The 18,358-nt window shown below is 37.8% G+C and overlaps 1 protein-coding gene across 1 annotated transcript in view; it reads right to left on the bottom strand.

The window, feature by feature from the left end:
* apoba (apolipoprotein Ba) overlaps positions 1-18,358 on the bottom strand; it is a 56,922-nt gene that overhangs the window by 24,620 nt on the left and 13,944 nt on the right. The window contains exons 11-22 of the mRNA XM_048597311.1: positions 17,526-17,643; positions 17,286-17,432; positions 14,750-14,961; positions 13,297-13,534; positions 11,121-11,300; positions 10,833-11,021; positions 10,226-10,393; positions 8,392-8,597; positions 8,115-8,297; positions 5,339-5,460; positions 3,085-3,295; positions 1,748-1,926 (exon numbers count right to left, since the gene is read on the bottom strand). Of these exons, the coding sequence (XP_048453268.1) occupies positions 1,748-1,926; positions 3,085-3,295; positions 5,339-5,460; positions 8,115-8,297; positions 8,392-8,597; positions 10,226-10,393; positions 10,833-11,021; positions 11,121-11,300; positions 13,297-13,534; positions 14,750-14,961; positions 17,286-17,432; positions 17,526-17,643 (2,153 nt within the window). The remainder of the gene's footprint in view (positions 1-1,747; positions 1,927-3,084; positions 3,296-5,338; positions 5,461-8,114; positions 8,298-8,391; positions 8,598-10,225; positions 10,394-10,832; positions 11,022-11,120; positions 11,301-13,296; positions 13,535-14,749; positions 14,962-17,285; positions 17,433-17,525; positions 17,644-18,358) is intronic.

Here is an 18,358-nt window from a genome sequence, read left to right as displayed (position 1 = left end):
ACCTTGAGTGAAGTCTTAAAACAGCCAGCAGGGACATGGTGCTTTTCCTGTGGTACACACAGGAGCAATCTTCATCCTGCATGCACCCAAACAGAACAACATGTTTCCTGGATTATCTTTCATTGCCTGACAGTGATCCTTTCAAGGAGACTGCTCAACTGGACTGAATAAATGTGGCACAAGCCTTGCTCGTTTTTACTGACATATGTATATTGGATCCTACAACTGACATAGCAGCCTCAAGTTGTATATTTTAAAAAATAACTAATTTGATTATTTTTCAGGTAGGCAGGCTGCTTGTTCATTTAGAGATCAGTGTGAAAATTGCGTTACCACTTTAATGAGTCAGCCGAGGTGATTATACATACTCCCCACCACTGCCCTCTGATTTTCATTTGCTTTTCACAGGCAAAAACTGGACATCTAGCGGTTCTTAAAGCTTCCCTTCATGTGCTGTTCTGCCTTTCTCTCACTCCAGCAACAGAATGCAACACAACAAACACCCACAGAACAAATTAAATGATACAATTACAAAACACAGTCATATAGACCCACATTTTTATCTTTCTCTTCCTGTAGGAAGTGCCAACCTCCACATTGCAGCCGTACACAGCAGAATGACTGAAACATAGACTATACTGTGTAGAGAACTGTGAGCACAGTTCAATGTTTCATTAACAAAAGCAAAAGCAGAAATTGCTGGAAAAACTCAGCAGGTCTGCCAGCATCTGTGGCGAGAAATCAGAGTTAATGTTTCAGGTCTAGTGACACCTTCTTCAGAATGTTCTGAGGAAGGGTCACTTGACCTTAAACATTAACTCTGTTTCCTCTCCACAGATGCCGCCAGACCAGCTGAGTTCTTCCAGCAATCTGTTATTGTTTTCATTTCTTACTTCCAGCATTCGCGGTTCTTTCGGTTTTTTAGAACATAGAACGTAGAACAGTACAGGCCCTTCGGCCCACGATGTTGTGCCAAACTTTTACCCTAATCCTAAGGTCTATCTTCTTCCACCCCTGCCTTATACTATCATCCATATGCCTATCCAATAGCCGCTTAAATGTTCCTAATGAGGTCGACTCCACTACCCTCTCTGGCAATGCATTCCACGTCCCGACCACTCTCTGAGTAAAGAACCTACCTCTGACGTCTCCCCTATATCTACCTCCACTCACTTTAAATCTATGTCCCCTCATAATAGCTACCTCTACCCTAGGAAAAAGTCTCTGGATATCCACTCTATATATACCTCTGATAATTTTGTACACCTCTATCAAGTCATTTTTGTTCAATGTTTCATTACTCTGGGTTGCAGCAACGCTGAACGACCTTTCTACTATTGGTGAGGATTATGTTACCTGAAATATTCCACACCTAAGCAATCAATTTATTTATTGACTGTATGCTATATAGGCCTAAATACGATTAAAATGTATATTTACTAAGGATATTGATTCTACTGTTTCGGTTAATGCAATATTGGAAATGTTGCCCATAGCTCATGATCTCAACTTCTACTGCAGGGAAAAATCAATATAAAAAAATGTCAAAATATATGGAGAAAATATGGTGGGACTGGCAATGTCAACTTGTAGATTCACACAGGCACATTGTGGGAAGGCCAATAATATTCACATGCGAAGAGAGGGAAAGAGACACAATAACGTCAGTACCTGGTAAACCTTCCAAAAATATAACTGTTTCTTTGACAAAACAAGAGATGCAAGCTAAATATTATTACAAACATACCATATTTTAGATTAGTCTCATAAGAAGCCTTAAAATATGGGACTGAAGCTTCCACATTGATTCCAGTGAACCATTCATCAGATGGACGGTGAATGTGAGTTCCAATATTTGCATTTATTTCGAGGTCAGGAATAGCAAAGAGATACTGCAGTGAGAGATCTTTCTGTTCGTCATCGTAACTATAAAAGGAAAAGAGCACAGGTAAGAATTGAAATATTCATTGCCATTATATCTGCACTGTGCTCTCCTTCTTTCAGCTTTCAGCTTCTCCCAAAAGTTTACCACAATTCTGGTTGATCATCATTTTCCATGTTGTTCATATTAAACATTATTTTCTGGATTTGTGTGATGGTTTTGTTGAAAAGTGCCTTTCCCATGCTAATCCTTTCCATTTCCCCAGGTTGGGGATCTGGTACAGATACATGTTGCCTGCCTGCACTGACACTCTTTGTGGCAAACAGATCCTGGATTGAGATGCAAACTAGAAATATTCTGACTTGGAGGCATAGTCACAGTTGCTTGATAAAAAAAAAAATCAGTATTGTAGATGCATTGTCAATTCGGCTTTGTTTATGTCTTTGAAAGTATATTTTTATGTTCATCGAAGTATGAAATGACAATATTGCAGAATTAATTTTTTTTTAGGTTTTGTACTGAACTTTGAACATCAAGAACTCTCTGTGAACCTGGAGAGTCAGGAGCTGAACAGGAATTGAAGATTCCTCTCCTCTGGCCAGAAATGTACATAGGACTCACTCTCAGGGGCTGCACCTTTACTGCTCACTGTGAATTTCCCTGGGTACATTTTTGCTTGTGGATTTTTGAGTGAAATTGCTAAGCTAGTGCCAAGTTCCATTAAATTGCGGACAATTTTGTTTTGTCGGCCTAAATCCAGTCTGAGCTTGGCTGAGACTGCACAAAATCATTTCACGTGAGACTTTGTAGTTCAAAGTTAGAGAAGGCCTTAAATTCTCTGTGCTGCCCTGAAATACAAGTGAAGGCTCCATGTCTAAAAAAATTAACCTTTCTTTTTCCTTTCAGATGTTGATAAGAGTGCTATGCATCTCAAGCATTTTTTTCTTTAATTAAAAAAAAACTGAAAGAAAAATCTTAATCAAATACCACCGTCAAATTTCTCCCTAAGGAAAATATCACTTTAAATGCTTTCAGCCTTCGCACATTTTGAAAAACTGTATTTTTTTACAACTCAAAGATTATTATTTGACTTCTCAGATGCTTCTACATTTTGTCCAATAAGGATTACTTGTTCTTCAATAATTTGTAATACAGTTTTGTTATTTGCAAGTTACTGAGCAAATGCAACACTTGATATACACCTTGCACGGCCGATCAGGGTCACTTCAGGCACTTTTCTGTTTGTGAAATCGAGTTTAACAACATATGCTTTCCTCTTCAATGCAGATTTGTCTTCAACTCCTAGTTTCACGCCTACTTCCAGGTCAAAGTTTGGAATGTGAACATCTCCTGTTAATACTTGCTTATTGGCATTGTACTTAATTTCAGCTACAACCTCTGTATTTTCAGTGCCTGTTGGATCAAAATTAATTCAAAAAGTCACACAACATACTTACTTTCATAAGATACTACAATAGGCCACATCTATGGATTAATAATGTACTAAATATTGTTAAGTTCTTGGAAGACATTCAAGTAAGGCACTTATAAGGCAAAGGGTAATTTTACTTGGCATTCAGGCATCCCCTCCACTTTCATTTTAATGTACAGGAAACCTTGGCAAAATACTTCCGAACTACTGTCATTAGCTGCTACAGGGAAAAGTTATGTGCTAAAGGAACACCTTCATAAAATTCTCCCATACAATCCATTCTGTGATAAGGTGATGTAAGTTATTTTTCATTTGAATGGTGTGTCACAGGGATTGGTGCTAGGTCCACTGCTTTTTGTCATTTTTACAATTGATTTGGATGTGAACATAGGAGGTATTGTTAGTTAGTTTGGAGATGACACCAAAAGTGGAAGTGTAATGGACAGGAAAGTAGGTTATCTCAGAGAACAATGGGACCATGATCAGATGGGCCAACGGGCCAATGAGTGGCAGATGGAGTTTAATCTAGATAAATGTTGTATTTTGGTAAAAGAAACCAGGGCAGGAATGATGTACTTAATAATAGTGTCCTAGGGAGTGATGCAGAACAAAGAGACCTAGGGGTGCAGGTGCATATTTCCTTGAAAGTGGAGTTGCAGGTAGACAGGCTAGTGAAGAAGGTGTTTGGCATGTTTGCCTTCATTGGTTGTAAGATAGAATTTTGGACTTGGGATGTACAGCACATTGGTGATGCCAATTTTGGAATACTGCATACAATTTTGGTCACCCTTCTGTAGGAAGGATGGTGTTAAATTTGAGAGGGAGCAGAAGAAAATTACAGGGATGTTACTGGGACTGGAGGGTTTGAGCTACAGGGAGAGACTGAATAGGCTGGGGCTTTTCTTTTACTGGAGCGTCGGAGGGTGAGGGTTGAACTTTTAGATGTTTATAAAATCATGAGGGGCATGGATAAGGTAAATAGCCAAGATCTCTTTCCTACCAAAACTAGAAGGCATTGGCTTAAGGTGAGAGGGGAAAGATGTCAAAAAGGGCCAGGGGTGTAACATTTTTCATGTAGAAGATGGTGCGTGTATGGAATGAGCTGCCAAAGGAAGTGGTGGTGGCTGGTACAATTACAACATTTAAGAGGCATTTGAATAGGTATATGAATCGGAAGGGTTTAATAGGCTATGAGCCAAATCCTGGCAAATGGACCTCGGGCAGATTGGGATGTCTGGGCAGCATGGGTTTGTTTCCGTGCTGTATGACTCTATGACTATAAGTCAGCTGAGTTGTTTTCCAATCTTATCTAAAGCAATGGAAAGTGTCATCAAATTGTTTTTAGGTTTGGAATATTGTCTTAAATTTGTTGGCGATAGTGGCCTGGAACTGAGCATGATCACTTTGGATGTTTGCAAAACAGTTCCATTCGCCAGATGGTGTCTGCCAGTGACCTCCATGCCTGACCACACCAAAGTGTCCAAGGTTATGGACAGTACCCCTTATTTTAATATGATTAACAGACAGATAAATGAGAAAAGTCACCAACCAGAAAACAGAATAATTTTCTGTGACTTATTTATCCCAAATGACCAACTGGGATCCAACCTTAGAGCATTGTAAAGATGGTATCAGGGGACTTACAGTCCAGGACCCTGGCCTGGAGCTCCTTTTTGGCCTAATTTTCATTTATGGTGATTTGCATTTATTACTGCATATACAGTACTCGGCGGAAAGGAAGAAAAGCCTGAGGAATTTTTCCAACTTCAGAATTCTATCATGTGTCTTTTCAGTGACAAGGGACAAGGGATCTGAACAAATCCCACTGGCAAAGTATGACCTGGCTCAACTTATCCAGATCTAAATCAATTCCTTGCTTCCTTTCATGAATCCCCAGGGGTGTTCTCCTGCGAATGTATCAGTATGTCCCATGAACTTTTGACACTAATGGATTAACATGCTATGGAGCTTAGAGAATGCTAAAGTTCAATGAAATTTCCGCAAGCAAGTGGAAATCAACCTACCTTCAACCTGAACAGCAAGCTTAAGAGAGTGTTCCAAATCTTCATTGATTTTCTGTGATTGATAAGTTGCTGATGCAGAATAGCTTTCTACTGTGCCTGTGGGCCAGACATAAACTACAAACCTAGGTTACAAACAAAAAGGAATAGCATGAATTAACCAAAACTACATCACTGAGTTTATTTATTGTATAAATAATAAACAAAAAGTGTTGTATCATGACAATCACAGAAAAGATACGCTTTAACAACATCTAACCATTTTTTACAATTTTTGGTGACAATCCAGAATCCTAATTGAGTCAATGCATTGAATGAGTTCATCCCATTTGTTACATTTTTGGTGACACAAATTATTTCTTTATAATTTTCAATGATAATTGAACAATTATTGATGTCTGTTTGTGTAACAACGCCACGCAAAGCATTGTTTGTCTCTTTTTTGCTTGTGTGAATGGAAATCTGTACAAACATTCTACAAATTTGCATTGATATTCATATGAATGCTTAGATATTTGAACAAGTAATTAAAAAAATCTGAAAAGTTTTAAAGATTCTTATAAATTCATAATTAGATTTATGGTCTCGGAAAAGTTTTGTTACTATTGAGGTGAAACTGTGATGCACAATAACATATCAATATCTTAATGTTTCCTCTGGTATTTTCAAAAAAAAAGAACAACCATACTTAAAATAAATTGATCAAAATCTTTACTAAATAACCAGCCAAATTATACAAACATGCATACCACTGCACTACAACTGTCCAAAAGTCATTCAGGAATACATAATGGAATAGCCATACACAGAATGATTTAAGCACATTGAAGAGAAAGTTTCAAAAGAAAATTGAAAAATACTATGTGATGGAGAAATCTGCAGGACTCTGGGAAAAAAGGAGAATAAAACCAATGGATAGCTCTTAGAAAGAATAAGTATAAATATATTGATGTGCCTAGTCTCCTCCTTCATTATATGATTCTACACAAAGGCAGAAATGATCCAGTAGAGTGTAGAACAGATAAAGAATTGGAACAAAATGTTTGAACACAATAATTTGAGTTTCAAAAAATCTGCTGGAATCTTCTGAGTAAGCAATTACGCTGTCTAACAAGATTTATTCATTGAAACTGCTTTGCTCCCTTCAAGCAAAACCTTTCTCTAATTCCATTCCCATTCCAAAATTGGAAACTCACTTCCCTCTAATTTGTTTTCAAATTAATTTAATCTAACAAAGCTATCTTCTGCTTTCCGGAATTCAGTCTCACTAAACTCCTGAAAAACTGACACCTTGTTTAGGCTCATGGTAACTGGATAGTTTTCTTCACACAGACACTGTCCTCTATCTTTCAAAATCACTGCCATCAACATCCTCCTCATAGACAAAACAAAGAACTGCAGGTAATGAAAATCTGAAACAAAAACAGAAGTTGCTGGAAGCAGGTCTGGCAGCATCTGTGGAGAGAAAAAAAGAGTCAACATTTTGAGTCCAGTGACACTTCTTCAGTTCTGAAGAAAAGTCAGTTGGCTCGAAATGTAATCTCTGTTTTTTCTGCACAGATGCTGCCAGACCTGCAGAGTATCCTCTGTAATTGTTGTCCTCCTCATATAGTTAACTAGTTGGCATTCCTATATATCATTCATCTTGAATATTCACAAACCTATTGACACATTCCAGATGTGTGCCTATTTCTTACCAATTTCCTGTTTGAATTTTCACAATCAAGTTCCCACTGCTTTGAAGCACCAAAATGCTTTGAATAACAAATGACTGACTGTAGCAATAGCGTATTATTCTTCTTTGATCTCTCTACAGCTTTTAAAGTAGTCATACATTATGCATCAGTTTATTCTTTCACACTGTCCTGCTTCGTGCAATTAGCTTTGCTTGCTTCTAATCCTATCATTCTAAATTTAAGGAGAAAAAGCCTCCCTCCTCCTCCTTCCTCAAATAAATAAAAAGCCCACACATTATTGAGAGATAACACACTGTGGAGCTGGAGGAGCACAGCGGGCCACGCAGCATCGGAGGAGCAGGCAAGCTGACATTTCAGGTCAGGACTCTTCTTCAGAAAATTATAGAAAATCACACATTATTTATATGCAAGTAAACATCAAATGCCTTCTTGAGTGCCTTTATTGGGCCTGCCTCCACTAATTTCCACACAATGCTTTCCAGACCCAAACCACTCGATGTGCGAATGCTTTTCAGTTAATAAAATGTTTTGAAAGAGGGTTTTGTAATTTTAGTGATAGTAGGAACTGCAGATGCTGGAGAAACTAAGATAACAAGGTGTAGAGCTGGATGAACACAGCAGGCCAAGCAGCATCAGAGGAGCAAGAAGGCTGACGTTTCGGGCCTAGACCATTTCTGAACAAGGGTCTAGGCCCGAAACGTCAATCTTCCTGATCCTCTGATGCCGTTGGCCTGCTGTGTTCATCCAGCTCTACACCTTATTTGTAATTTTAGTGTCTGGTTTGAAATCAGGCTGAGCTTTTGACCCTGCATTTGCTCCATCACAGTGACTGTTTGCTTCCATTTATTTAGCATTGTCTTCCTCCTTGTCTGCACCTGATCTGTCCTCTAAACCATCATTTACACCTTTATCACATTACAAGTCAATTACTCCAATAATCTCCCATTTACTTTCCCTTCTCCCACTTTCTTAAAGCTAAACTTACCCGAAACTATGCTTACCATATACTACCTCAAAACAAGTCATACTTTCCCATTATATACATCTTCAGCATGAACAATGACACCAATCACATTACTGACCTTGATTCTCCAGTCAGTGGATTACTGGGTACATTGTCAAGTAAACCTGTTTCTGTGTATTCGCTGCTACGGCAAATTTCAAGTCCTGATAACAATGGCTTGCATGCTGTCCATTTTTCTTCATTGTTCTTCAGCAATTCAATTTCTTCAGTTTTTATATTATGCATCAGAGACAGTTTATTTCTGTAAAAAGAACAAAAATGTTTATGTTAAATGTGTAGTTATGCTTCAGTTTTTGTGGAAAAGAAAGGGTTGTAAGGATTAATTTTATACTAACCTAACACTGAAGAGGTTGGTTTGTTTTTTGGGTGCTGGAATGCTGAATTTTATTTGATTATTATTTGTCCTGATCCAGGCCTCAAAACCAGATTCATGATACAAATTAGAATTAATCTGTATTCCATTTCTGACAAAAGTAGGTACATTGATTCCCATCTCGGCCGCAAACTCAATTGCAACTGCTGGTTTGATCAGACCTTCAATCTGTAATAGAAGAAATATTTTTTTCATTAACAATTACTTTCCCAAATAAGTAATTTGAATGTGGCTGAATAAAGGTGACATGTTGAGGAGCTTTACTTCTTGCACTCATCAGGACACACTCACAAGAATACCAAATGTCAATATATCACAATAATTCATACAAGAAAAGGAAAAAAGGTGCTGATTGGTTGGGAAGTCAACTCTGATTGTCTGAGATATTGCCATGAAGAAAGCAATAGGGAACCATAAGCTTCCCAAGCTCCCAGTGATTCGAAAAATTTGCAGGGCTTGAACAAAGTCCTTTTGTTTGCAGAGATCTTCGTATTTGAATGTATGATGCTTCTAGCAAGTACTAGTGAGGAGTATTACGAGGTTGTCTGATGATTTTGAATTGAATATTTGTGTAACTATTCATGCACAATAAGTTGTTCAACAAACGCTACACAATCACAGAATCACATCTTACAGGAGATATTTCAGTTTGGGTTTTGCTATTGCCTCCTATGAACAACTGAAGGAACACGCAGTTTGTTTCAAATCAGCCAGTTGCAGGAAGGTATGAACTACATACATACACTAGTATTCAATACGAAGATTTATTGAAAATATGTTACTTATTTTAAAAAATCATTGAAATTTAATAATAGCAAATAGCTGCACAAATATCCAACGTAAGACAATCAGTTGAACTCATTATGTAAAATGAAAACAGAAATTGCTGGAGAAACTCAGCAGGTTTGGCAGCATCTGTGGGAGAAAACAGAGTTAACATTTCGAGTTCAGTAACTCTTAACTCGGTTTTCTCCCCACAGATGCTGCCAGACCTGCTGAGTTTCTCTAGTAATTTCTGCTTTTGTTTCAGATCTCCAATATCTGTAATTCTGTGTTTTTTTATATAGAACTCATAATGTGGCTCATTTATGCTATCTAGAAATAACATACATTTGTAGACAGGAATGTGGTGTCTGCAAACAAAAGGAGTATGTTCAAGCCTTGTGCCTTTTTGAATTCCTCAGAGTTAGAGACCTATAGTCTGTTCCCTGTTCGTGTACTTAATGGAAATGCCTCAATCAACCAGAATTGATTTACATATCAATTAGTACCTTTTCTCCTATGGAGTAAATTAGTTTAAAATTTGGCATTCTTATGTGTGTTCTGAAGAGTGCAACATAAAAAGTTTTGAAAGCATGTCTTTATTTTCATTAATATCCAAGTTCTCTAGTACCAAATTTACACATTAGATGCAATTTTTGACTTCATAGTGTTAATGGTAAAGTTTGCCAAATGAATATGCATATTGTTATGCAAAATCAATAACTATTCCCATATATACTAATGTTGAAGGTTTTTAAGCTACTCCTTTCAGCGATTCAATTTTGTAATAATTCTATCTGTTAAGAATGTGTAAATTCATTTCATAATTGATGTATTCACTAGTTGCTCAAGAAATCATCCAAAGAAAAAGTAACATTTTGGTCCCAGTAGCCTCTTCCTGTTCCTAAATGTATTTAGATTTTAAATAAATTCTGAATATTTGAAGATGTCAAGAGTAGAATCAGATGATTCTTTCAATGATATTCTCCATTAAAAATCAGGTGCTAATGTTGAGTAAATAAACTAAGTATTACCTTCTTTCCTTCAAATTTTATCCCTGCTTTTCCACCAGGTGCAATTGTACCTGACATAGACAGTTTAAGAGGAAGTCCGGCTCCAGTGGGGAGATTAATCTGAGAGTCCATGAAGATGTAATGAGCAAACATTTCAGCATTTATGCCCTTTTGTAGAGCTGGGATAAGCTAAAAATGAAAATAGTAGAATGCATTAAACCAAAAACCATGTCATCAAACAGGCCAAATATCATTCATCCATCATATTTGGTTAGTTTTAAGTGAACATTTATTAAAAATACTTCCATGCCCCGTTATTTGTATTTCATAACAATATTTCCTTACTTTAGCAGCACAGAAGATGAGGTTTCTACATCTTTAAATGTTTCACATATTAAGGAGTATGTTTTTGTATCTTTAAAAATGCATAGATCATCAGGTAATATTTATTGTTCACAATGCACATTAAAATTAGACAATAGTAGCCAAAAACATATTCGCTCTCGACCACATGTATTAAAGCACAATAAAGAAAATGAGTAAATTAAATTTTAAATTAGATTTTTTAAAACAATTGATCATCTTTATAACCATCATATTATGTGTCTTTTGAGCTGATGTATGATACCTTTGCTGGTAGACTTCGGAATAGTTGAAAACCTGTTGACATCATTTCTCTCAGTAATTTGAAATCACTGCCTTTAATATATCCCAGTTCATTTCCAAATATTCTCAAGAAAGCTTCTACTTCTGGCATTTGAGTTTCAAGCTCATTTAACATATTTCTGAAATTGTGTGACAGCTCATTCATTAGGTCCTAGTTAACAGCAGGAAAGTAAAGAACAGATAAAATATTAGCTAGCATGCACCAATGGGTAAATTCTGAACAAAATAAGGTTATATTTCAGATACGTACTTGTTTTGACTCTTCATCCTCTTTATTCATTCCAAACCAATTAAACAGCGTTTGTGATACCTTCTCTGGAACTTTACCATCCATCCAGTATAGTGCCTTCAGTGCACTGTTTGGAAAAAATCCTTTTGGTCCAAACATTGCCTCCAAGGATGGTTCAAATCCATTGCCATCCAGACCAAACTGTTTAAAAAATAATAATCTTATTTCAATTTAAATAGTTAAATTAGCTTAAATAATGTTTATATAATTTAACTATATATTCGTGTTAGTTTTTAGTTATCAATTTTTCCATTCTCTGCCCTCCCTTCATGTAACTTGTCTCTCTAAACATTTGGCCTGATATAGGGAGTCAGGGAGTGACACATTCAGACCTGTTCTCTCATCACTACTCTGCTTGCTGACCGACTCTGGCTCCTCGTCAAACAAAACTTTAAATTTCTATGTTATGTGTTCAAATCCTTCCACGAACTCAACCCTCCTGACTTCTCTAGCCTCTTCCAGTTCCAAAGTTCTGTAATAATGCAATTCTGGTTTTATGAACATCTTAAATTTAGATGGATCTTGCTGTCTTGGCTAAGCCTTCAGTTGCTGAGGTGCTAAGCTCTGGAATCTCTCGCATAAACCTCTCCACATCCTTTTCCTCCTTTAAAATGTTGCTGAAAACTTAGCTCTTCACCAGTCTTTTGGTCATCTGCACTAACATTGTCTTTCTTGGTGCAGTGTCAGATGTTATTTTACAATGCTTTTGTGACATGTCTTGGGGACAGTTTAGTACTCTAAATGCACTATATAAATATAAGTTTTTGATGTTGTTGCTATGGGCATACAGGAGCACTGAGATAGAGAAGTCGGAGACACAGAGCCTCCTATCAAATGTCAAATCCCAAACATATCAACGGATCAGTGCTAATTTGAGTGATTATTGATGAAGGAAGGGTCATAAGTTAAGGGCTGCAGTAATGAGGAGACTCTGTGATTATCTGAAAGGCTTCATTGAGAGTCTTGGAGAAACACTCTATCTCCTTTGCTCCACAAGAGGTGCTCTGAAAAGTACTACCCTAGTGAGGAGTTCATAGAAGCTCCCAATAGTGTAGAAACAGGCCATTCAACCCAAAAAGTCCACACTGTCCCTCTGCAGAGCATCCCGCCCAGAACCATCCCCCAACACCATCCTTATAAACTTGAATATCCCATGGCTAATGCACATAACCGTGGCATCCCTGTACACTAAGGACAATTTAGCATGGTCAATCCACCTAACTCGTGCATCGTTGGACTGTGGGAGGAAACCGGAGCACCCGGTGAAAACCCACGCAGACATGGGGAGAATGTGCAAACTCCACACAGACAGTCACCTGAGAGTGGAATCGAACTCGGGTTCCTGGTGCTGTGAGGCACCTAATGGTGGCAGCTCTTGCCATCTTTTCACTGTCAGGTCTCCCAAGCCTTTGGCAGTAGCTATTAGATTTAAATCAGGCTCCCAATTGCAAACATATAAATGAAGTGCTCCATCTTTCCACATCAGAATTTGTATGTGACCTGCAACTGGTTGGTGTAAAAATGGAGACAGGTGAGAATGCAGTGGGCTGGGGACACATTGGTCGATTCCGATTTTTATTTTTAACAGTGGCCAGCCATGACCTCAATTTTCTGAAGCCCATCATAAGCTTGGGAGTTAACACTGAGCCCACTGTGTTAAACTGGCACCACAATCTTCTGAAGGCAACACTCAAAAAGTCATTTGTTAGTTATTTGTGAATTTAGGCAATGAATTTCAATAGGTTCTTTAGTTCTCACATGATCTCGATTCTGTCCTTCGGCCTTTTCAAAGGGGAGGATTCTCATAACCATACGTAGCGCGGATCTTGTTTTTTTTTCTTATCTATGTTACAAGAAACCTAAACCATTTTTTGTTCCCTTATCTTTAAGCTACTTGAGATCAACTAATAAAATGCATTCCAGGCAAGAAACCTGCAACCTTTTTGCTTTGTATTGTTAAATTTCACAGTAGCGTAGGATTAACCAACTAAACCATTGGGGTGAGGTATTTTAATTTCTAATTTTCTCAATTTTAAAATGCTTGAATGAGTTGACAATCTATTGGCTTTTGTCTTGGCCAGATTTCCAATACAGGTTAGAGGCAAACATGTTTGTATTGCACCATATATGTACCTACCTCAAAAAGATCAATAGATTGACCAAAAGCATTTAAAGTAGTTTCCAGCATTACTGCACTTGGCATATTTTTTTCTGGCTCAAAAATGACATTGCTTTGTAATCCAGCTTCCAGGGGACTGTCTACTCTTGGAATTTTAAATTTTTTATACACATTATAGTTTCTAGAGAATCTGTTAAAGTTCCTTGGTGTTGTGAGCTTAGTGTCTTTTAGAGCATCTGATAATTTCTTTTTCAGCCTGTGTAAAAGAAAATACAGAATTTATTTTACCCATACATATTAGCATTGCTACACTCAGCTTTTCCTTAAAATATATCAGCAACACATGTAAAACAGACATACACAGGCATACATGATTTCCAGCAATTCTAGGTCCTATTAATAATTACAAGTTAAAGTTGTCATACAGTTTCTCCCCCATTAGGGAGATGATTGATGGTGGTTTAAACTGAGGGTTACCATGCGTCAGATGTGGGGACAGCTTGAGAAGGAAAGTCCTTCATGGTAACCTCAGTTGAAGCAAGAATTCGTGATGTGGCGGTGCTGGTGTTGGACTGGGGTGGACAAAGTCAGAAATTACACAATACCAGGTTTATTTGAAATCACAAGCTTCTTGAGCGCTGTTCCTTCATCAGGTGACGTTACTTCACCTGATGAAGGTGCAGTGCCCAAAGCTTGTGATTTCAAATAAACCTGTTGGACTATAACCTGTTGGAGTGGTGACTTCTGACTTTGATGCAGAAATTGAACACAAACCAGCCATTCAGCCAACTGAGCTAACTGACCCCGATATTAATAATTAAGTCAAAGGAAATGCAATAAAATCACTCATTCTCATCAACAAGCCAAGCCCTAAACGAAGAAGATGGAAGTTGAAATTACATAGATAATGGATAATTCTGGAATCCACATTATTGGAGAGATGAGATAGCAATGGAGAAAGTGCAGAGGAGATTTACCCGAATGTTGCCAAGGCTGGAGAGTTTCAGTTATGAAGGGAGATTGGACAGACCAGGATTGACTTTCTTAGAAGAGAGATGAAAGTAGACATGATTGAGATGTATAAAATTATGAGCATGGATTGGATTGGCAGGAAGAAACATTTCCCCCTGGTGGATGGGTCAATGTCCAAGGGGCATAGATTTAAGATAAGGGGCAGGAGGTTTAGAGGTGATGTGAGGAAAAACCTTTTCATCCAGAGGGTGATAAGAATCTGGTAATCACTATCTATATGGATGATAGGGGCAGAAGCCCTCACAACATTAAAGAAGTATTTAGATGTGCACTTGCATACAAGGCTCTGGGCCAAGGGCTAGAAAATAGTTGGGTAGGTTATTTTGACCAGTGCAAACACAATGGGCCAAAGGGCCTTTGTCTGTGCTGTAGATCTCTATGACTTTATGATAATGGTATTGATTTGATTCTAAAATTTGTACTGCAGTATTTCACTCACATTTGCACTGCGGGATCCTCAGATTTGAGAATATTTCTCATGTGAGTGGAAACAAAGCTCTCAACTTGGACATTTTCAAGCTTTCCTAGATTTCTGATGATTCTTCTCAGATTACTTGATGATGGATCTTTCATCACTATGAGGTAAGCTCCTAGTCTCCTCAGCACAGGGGATTTTTCATCTGTGTACATGTGAAGAAGCACAGAGCGAATCTGAAAGTAAAATTATTGATATGGTGTCACAGAAGAGTAATGTTCAGGAGCTCTTCCAAAGGCGACTGTAAAAATGACATTTATGCAACACCAATTGGACAAAACTGATAAAATTCATGATCCACTCAATCATGAGTTAGTTGGTCTCAACTTGCACAGCAACCTGGGTACTGCAGTTTGCCTTAATTTTTTCTATTCACTCACAAGATGTGGGCCTCTCTGGCCAGGCCAGCATTTATTGTCATCCCTAATTGCCCAGAAAATAGTTAAGAGTCAATCACATTGCTGTCAGTCTGGAGTCATGTGTTGGCCAGACCAGGTAAGGAGGACAGATTGCCTTCCCTAAAGGACATTAGTGAACAGATGGGTTTTTCCAAATATTGGCAGTGGCTTCATGGTCATCTTTAGATTCGCAATTCCAGATATTTACTGAATTCAAATTCCACCAATTGCTGTGGCAGGATTCAAACCCAGGTGCCCAGAACATTAGCTGAATTTCTGGACTGATAGTCTAGTGATAATACCACTGTGCCATTGTGTCCCCCTTACTCAACTTCTTAATACTCAGAGTTAGGGATCAGTAATCAAGATGCTATCCAGTTCTAATTACTATCGAGTAGGCTGAATTGTCAAAACCCACAATGTCTGGTGATTTTGAGTGAGTAAAAGATTGATCTCAGGAGCTCCAGGCTAAAGACCCACCTGTTCCAGAGAGGTGTAATAACATCTCTGAACTAGTTGACTAGAACATATCTTAAAGAGATTTACCCAGGTTTGAGTCCCACCCATCATGGAGGTAGGTTGTAAGATGTCCAAATAGGCTGATTAAAAAATGTTAAAGAGATTTCTGACCCACTGTCTAGGTGCACAATGGAAGGATTGTCACTTGGGCAAGGTACATGAAGTTAACCAATACCCATCAAACTATGACCTGGAATTCCAAAACAGCTACACCAGCTATGCTGACATTATTTTGTCAGACGGTGAGACCACATTGCCTTGCACTGATTTACAGATGAGGAAGAGACAATAAAGTGAGAACACACTCTCTTTGCACTCAGAGACACATATAATTGGAGCGTGAAGCAAATACATAGTCTTAAAAGTTGAGAAAACATCCACATTTTATATTTTTTACATCAATCTATTGAATCCTTCCCTGAGCATATCTTGATTGGGTTAAATTTTCAGAAATTATCAAAGCAGCAAGATAAACATTACATTGTTGCTAATTTGCAAATGTGGCAGTTAAACATAAATGCTAGCCAAACAATCAATGTCAAAAATTCCCTCGGATCTAGTGATGTGGAGTCCAAATGTGACAGAGTGGAACAAAGCCTCCATGAGTGTACATAGCTGTGGTTCCTATGTCTGGTTAAATATCTATGGAAGTTGAAAACTTTAGTCATCTTTATGAGACATCTGTCCTCATGAGTAGCTTCATGGTTACCAGGATGGGCCACCAATATATCTCCACCACTCTGGTTAGTAGCTATTTTTGTTATTCATTCATGGGGTATGGGTTACTGGATAAGCCAGTACTTTTTGCCCATCCCTAATTGACTGAAGGGCAATTAAGGCTTAACCACATTGTTGTGGGACAGGAGTCACATATGGGCCAGATCAAGCAAGGAGCGCAGTTTGCTTCCCTAAAGGACATTAGTGAACCAAATGGGTTTTCCTGACAATTGGCAATTGTTTCATGGTCATCATTAGACTCTTAATTCCAGATTTTTATTGAATTCAACTTTCAACATCTGTCATGGTTGGGTTTGGACGCAGGTGCCCAGAACATGACCTGGATTTCTAGATTAAAGTTCTAGCAATAATTCCACCAGGTCATCCCCTCTCTAAATTGCTGGTGTTGCAAAGAAGGGTAGAAGCCTATCAGAGATGAATTCAGTCCCAACTGCCAGCCTAATTCTGAAGAAGGGTCTAGACCCGAAATGTCAGCTTTCCTGCTCCTCTGATGCTGCTTGGCCTGCTGTGTTCATCCAGCTCTACACCTTGTTCTACCAGTTCCTGGAATGCCTGATGTCCACTCTTAAAAAAACCAGATGTTCTAGGCTCATCACTACCGCAAATAATAGATTCCAAATTTTAAAAAGTTCTTGCAATGGCATATTTTTGGAGAAGCTAGAGTCATTCACTTCCATGTTCTCCAAACTACTTTTCTCTTTCTGTCTCTCATTCTGTCTTTAATGTCCAGGATAGTCATGACTTGAAAACTACTTCTTGATTGTTTCTTGGTAATATACTGTTCTATAGGTTTCTGCATACAAACAGTGTATGTAGACATCTTCACATTGTCAAGAATGACATACCTCATCAGTCAAGGTCATTTTTCTGAAAGCTTGAACTGCAGCTTGCTGAATATTGGAGGAGACTTTAGAGTTTTTAACACATTTTATTAGAGTTTGCTTAATTTCAGGATTTGCATTCTCCATTGCCTGTCCCATGTTTCCCAGTGCCTGCAGAATGAAAACATAAATCACAATTATACTTGTATTCTATGCATTTCTAATTGTAAAATAAATTAGACTTCACAAATTCTATCCAGTTACCTTTAGAGTCAGGTAGATCGTGTCTTCATCACCAGAGCAGTCACTTCCAAGTATGGACATCAAGTAATCCACAACTGCTTTTAGTTCTGGCACTACAGACTTTGTTTCCTCATAAAATCTAACAGGATAGTTAAAGGATTAACTGTTGGAGAATGAACTTAAAGGCATCTATAAGCACGTATCATGACATCAAAGTCTTTCAGTATTATTTTATAGCAGAATAAAACACTACTATTGTGAAATGCTTAGAAAAGAATAAGTTATAATGTAATAATGTTGTGCAATTAATTTGCCGTTTTTAATATTGATTCTTTTTCAATTATTAAAATGACTTTGCAATTATCAAAGTTATATAATAACTTGTCAAGCAAAGGACTCTGGATTTTTTGGGGCTACTGAAGGATTTAGGGAACAATGAGGATAGTGTAAGAAACTAGAGATGAGTCTGAAGATCAGGGGATATCTTGTTGACCAGTGGACCAGAGTGAAAGGGTCAGGTGGTCTATATCTGTTCTGATTTCTGTTTTCCAAATGATCACAAATTATTGATGAATATTTTGAATAGTATAATTATATACTGCAATTATATATACTTTTTGCAACAATCAGACATTAATTCACAATATCCTCCCCATACATTGTACAGATATTAACCTAAAATTTGCAGGGTTAGCTGAAATGAAGTTAAATGAAACAAGGAGAAAGCTAATGAAACAGAGATAGTAGGAACTGCAGATGCTGGAGAATCCGAGACAACAAGGTGCAGAGCTGGATGAACACAGCAGGCCAAGCAGCATCATAGGAGCAGAAAGGCTGACGTTTCAGGCCTAGAG

The sequence above is a fragment of the Rhincodon typus genome, chromosome 5 (genome assembly GCF_021869965.1).
Source record: "Rhincodon typus isolate 14 chromosome 5, sRhiTyp1.1, whole genome shotgun sequence".
Classification (NCBI taxonomy): Eukaryota; Metazoa; Chordata; class Chondrichthyes; order Orectolobiformes; family Rhincodontidae; genus Rhincodon; species Rhincodon typus.
This window is presented reverse-complemented; position numbering and strand designations above follow the sequence as displayed.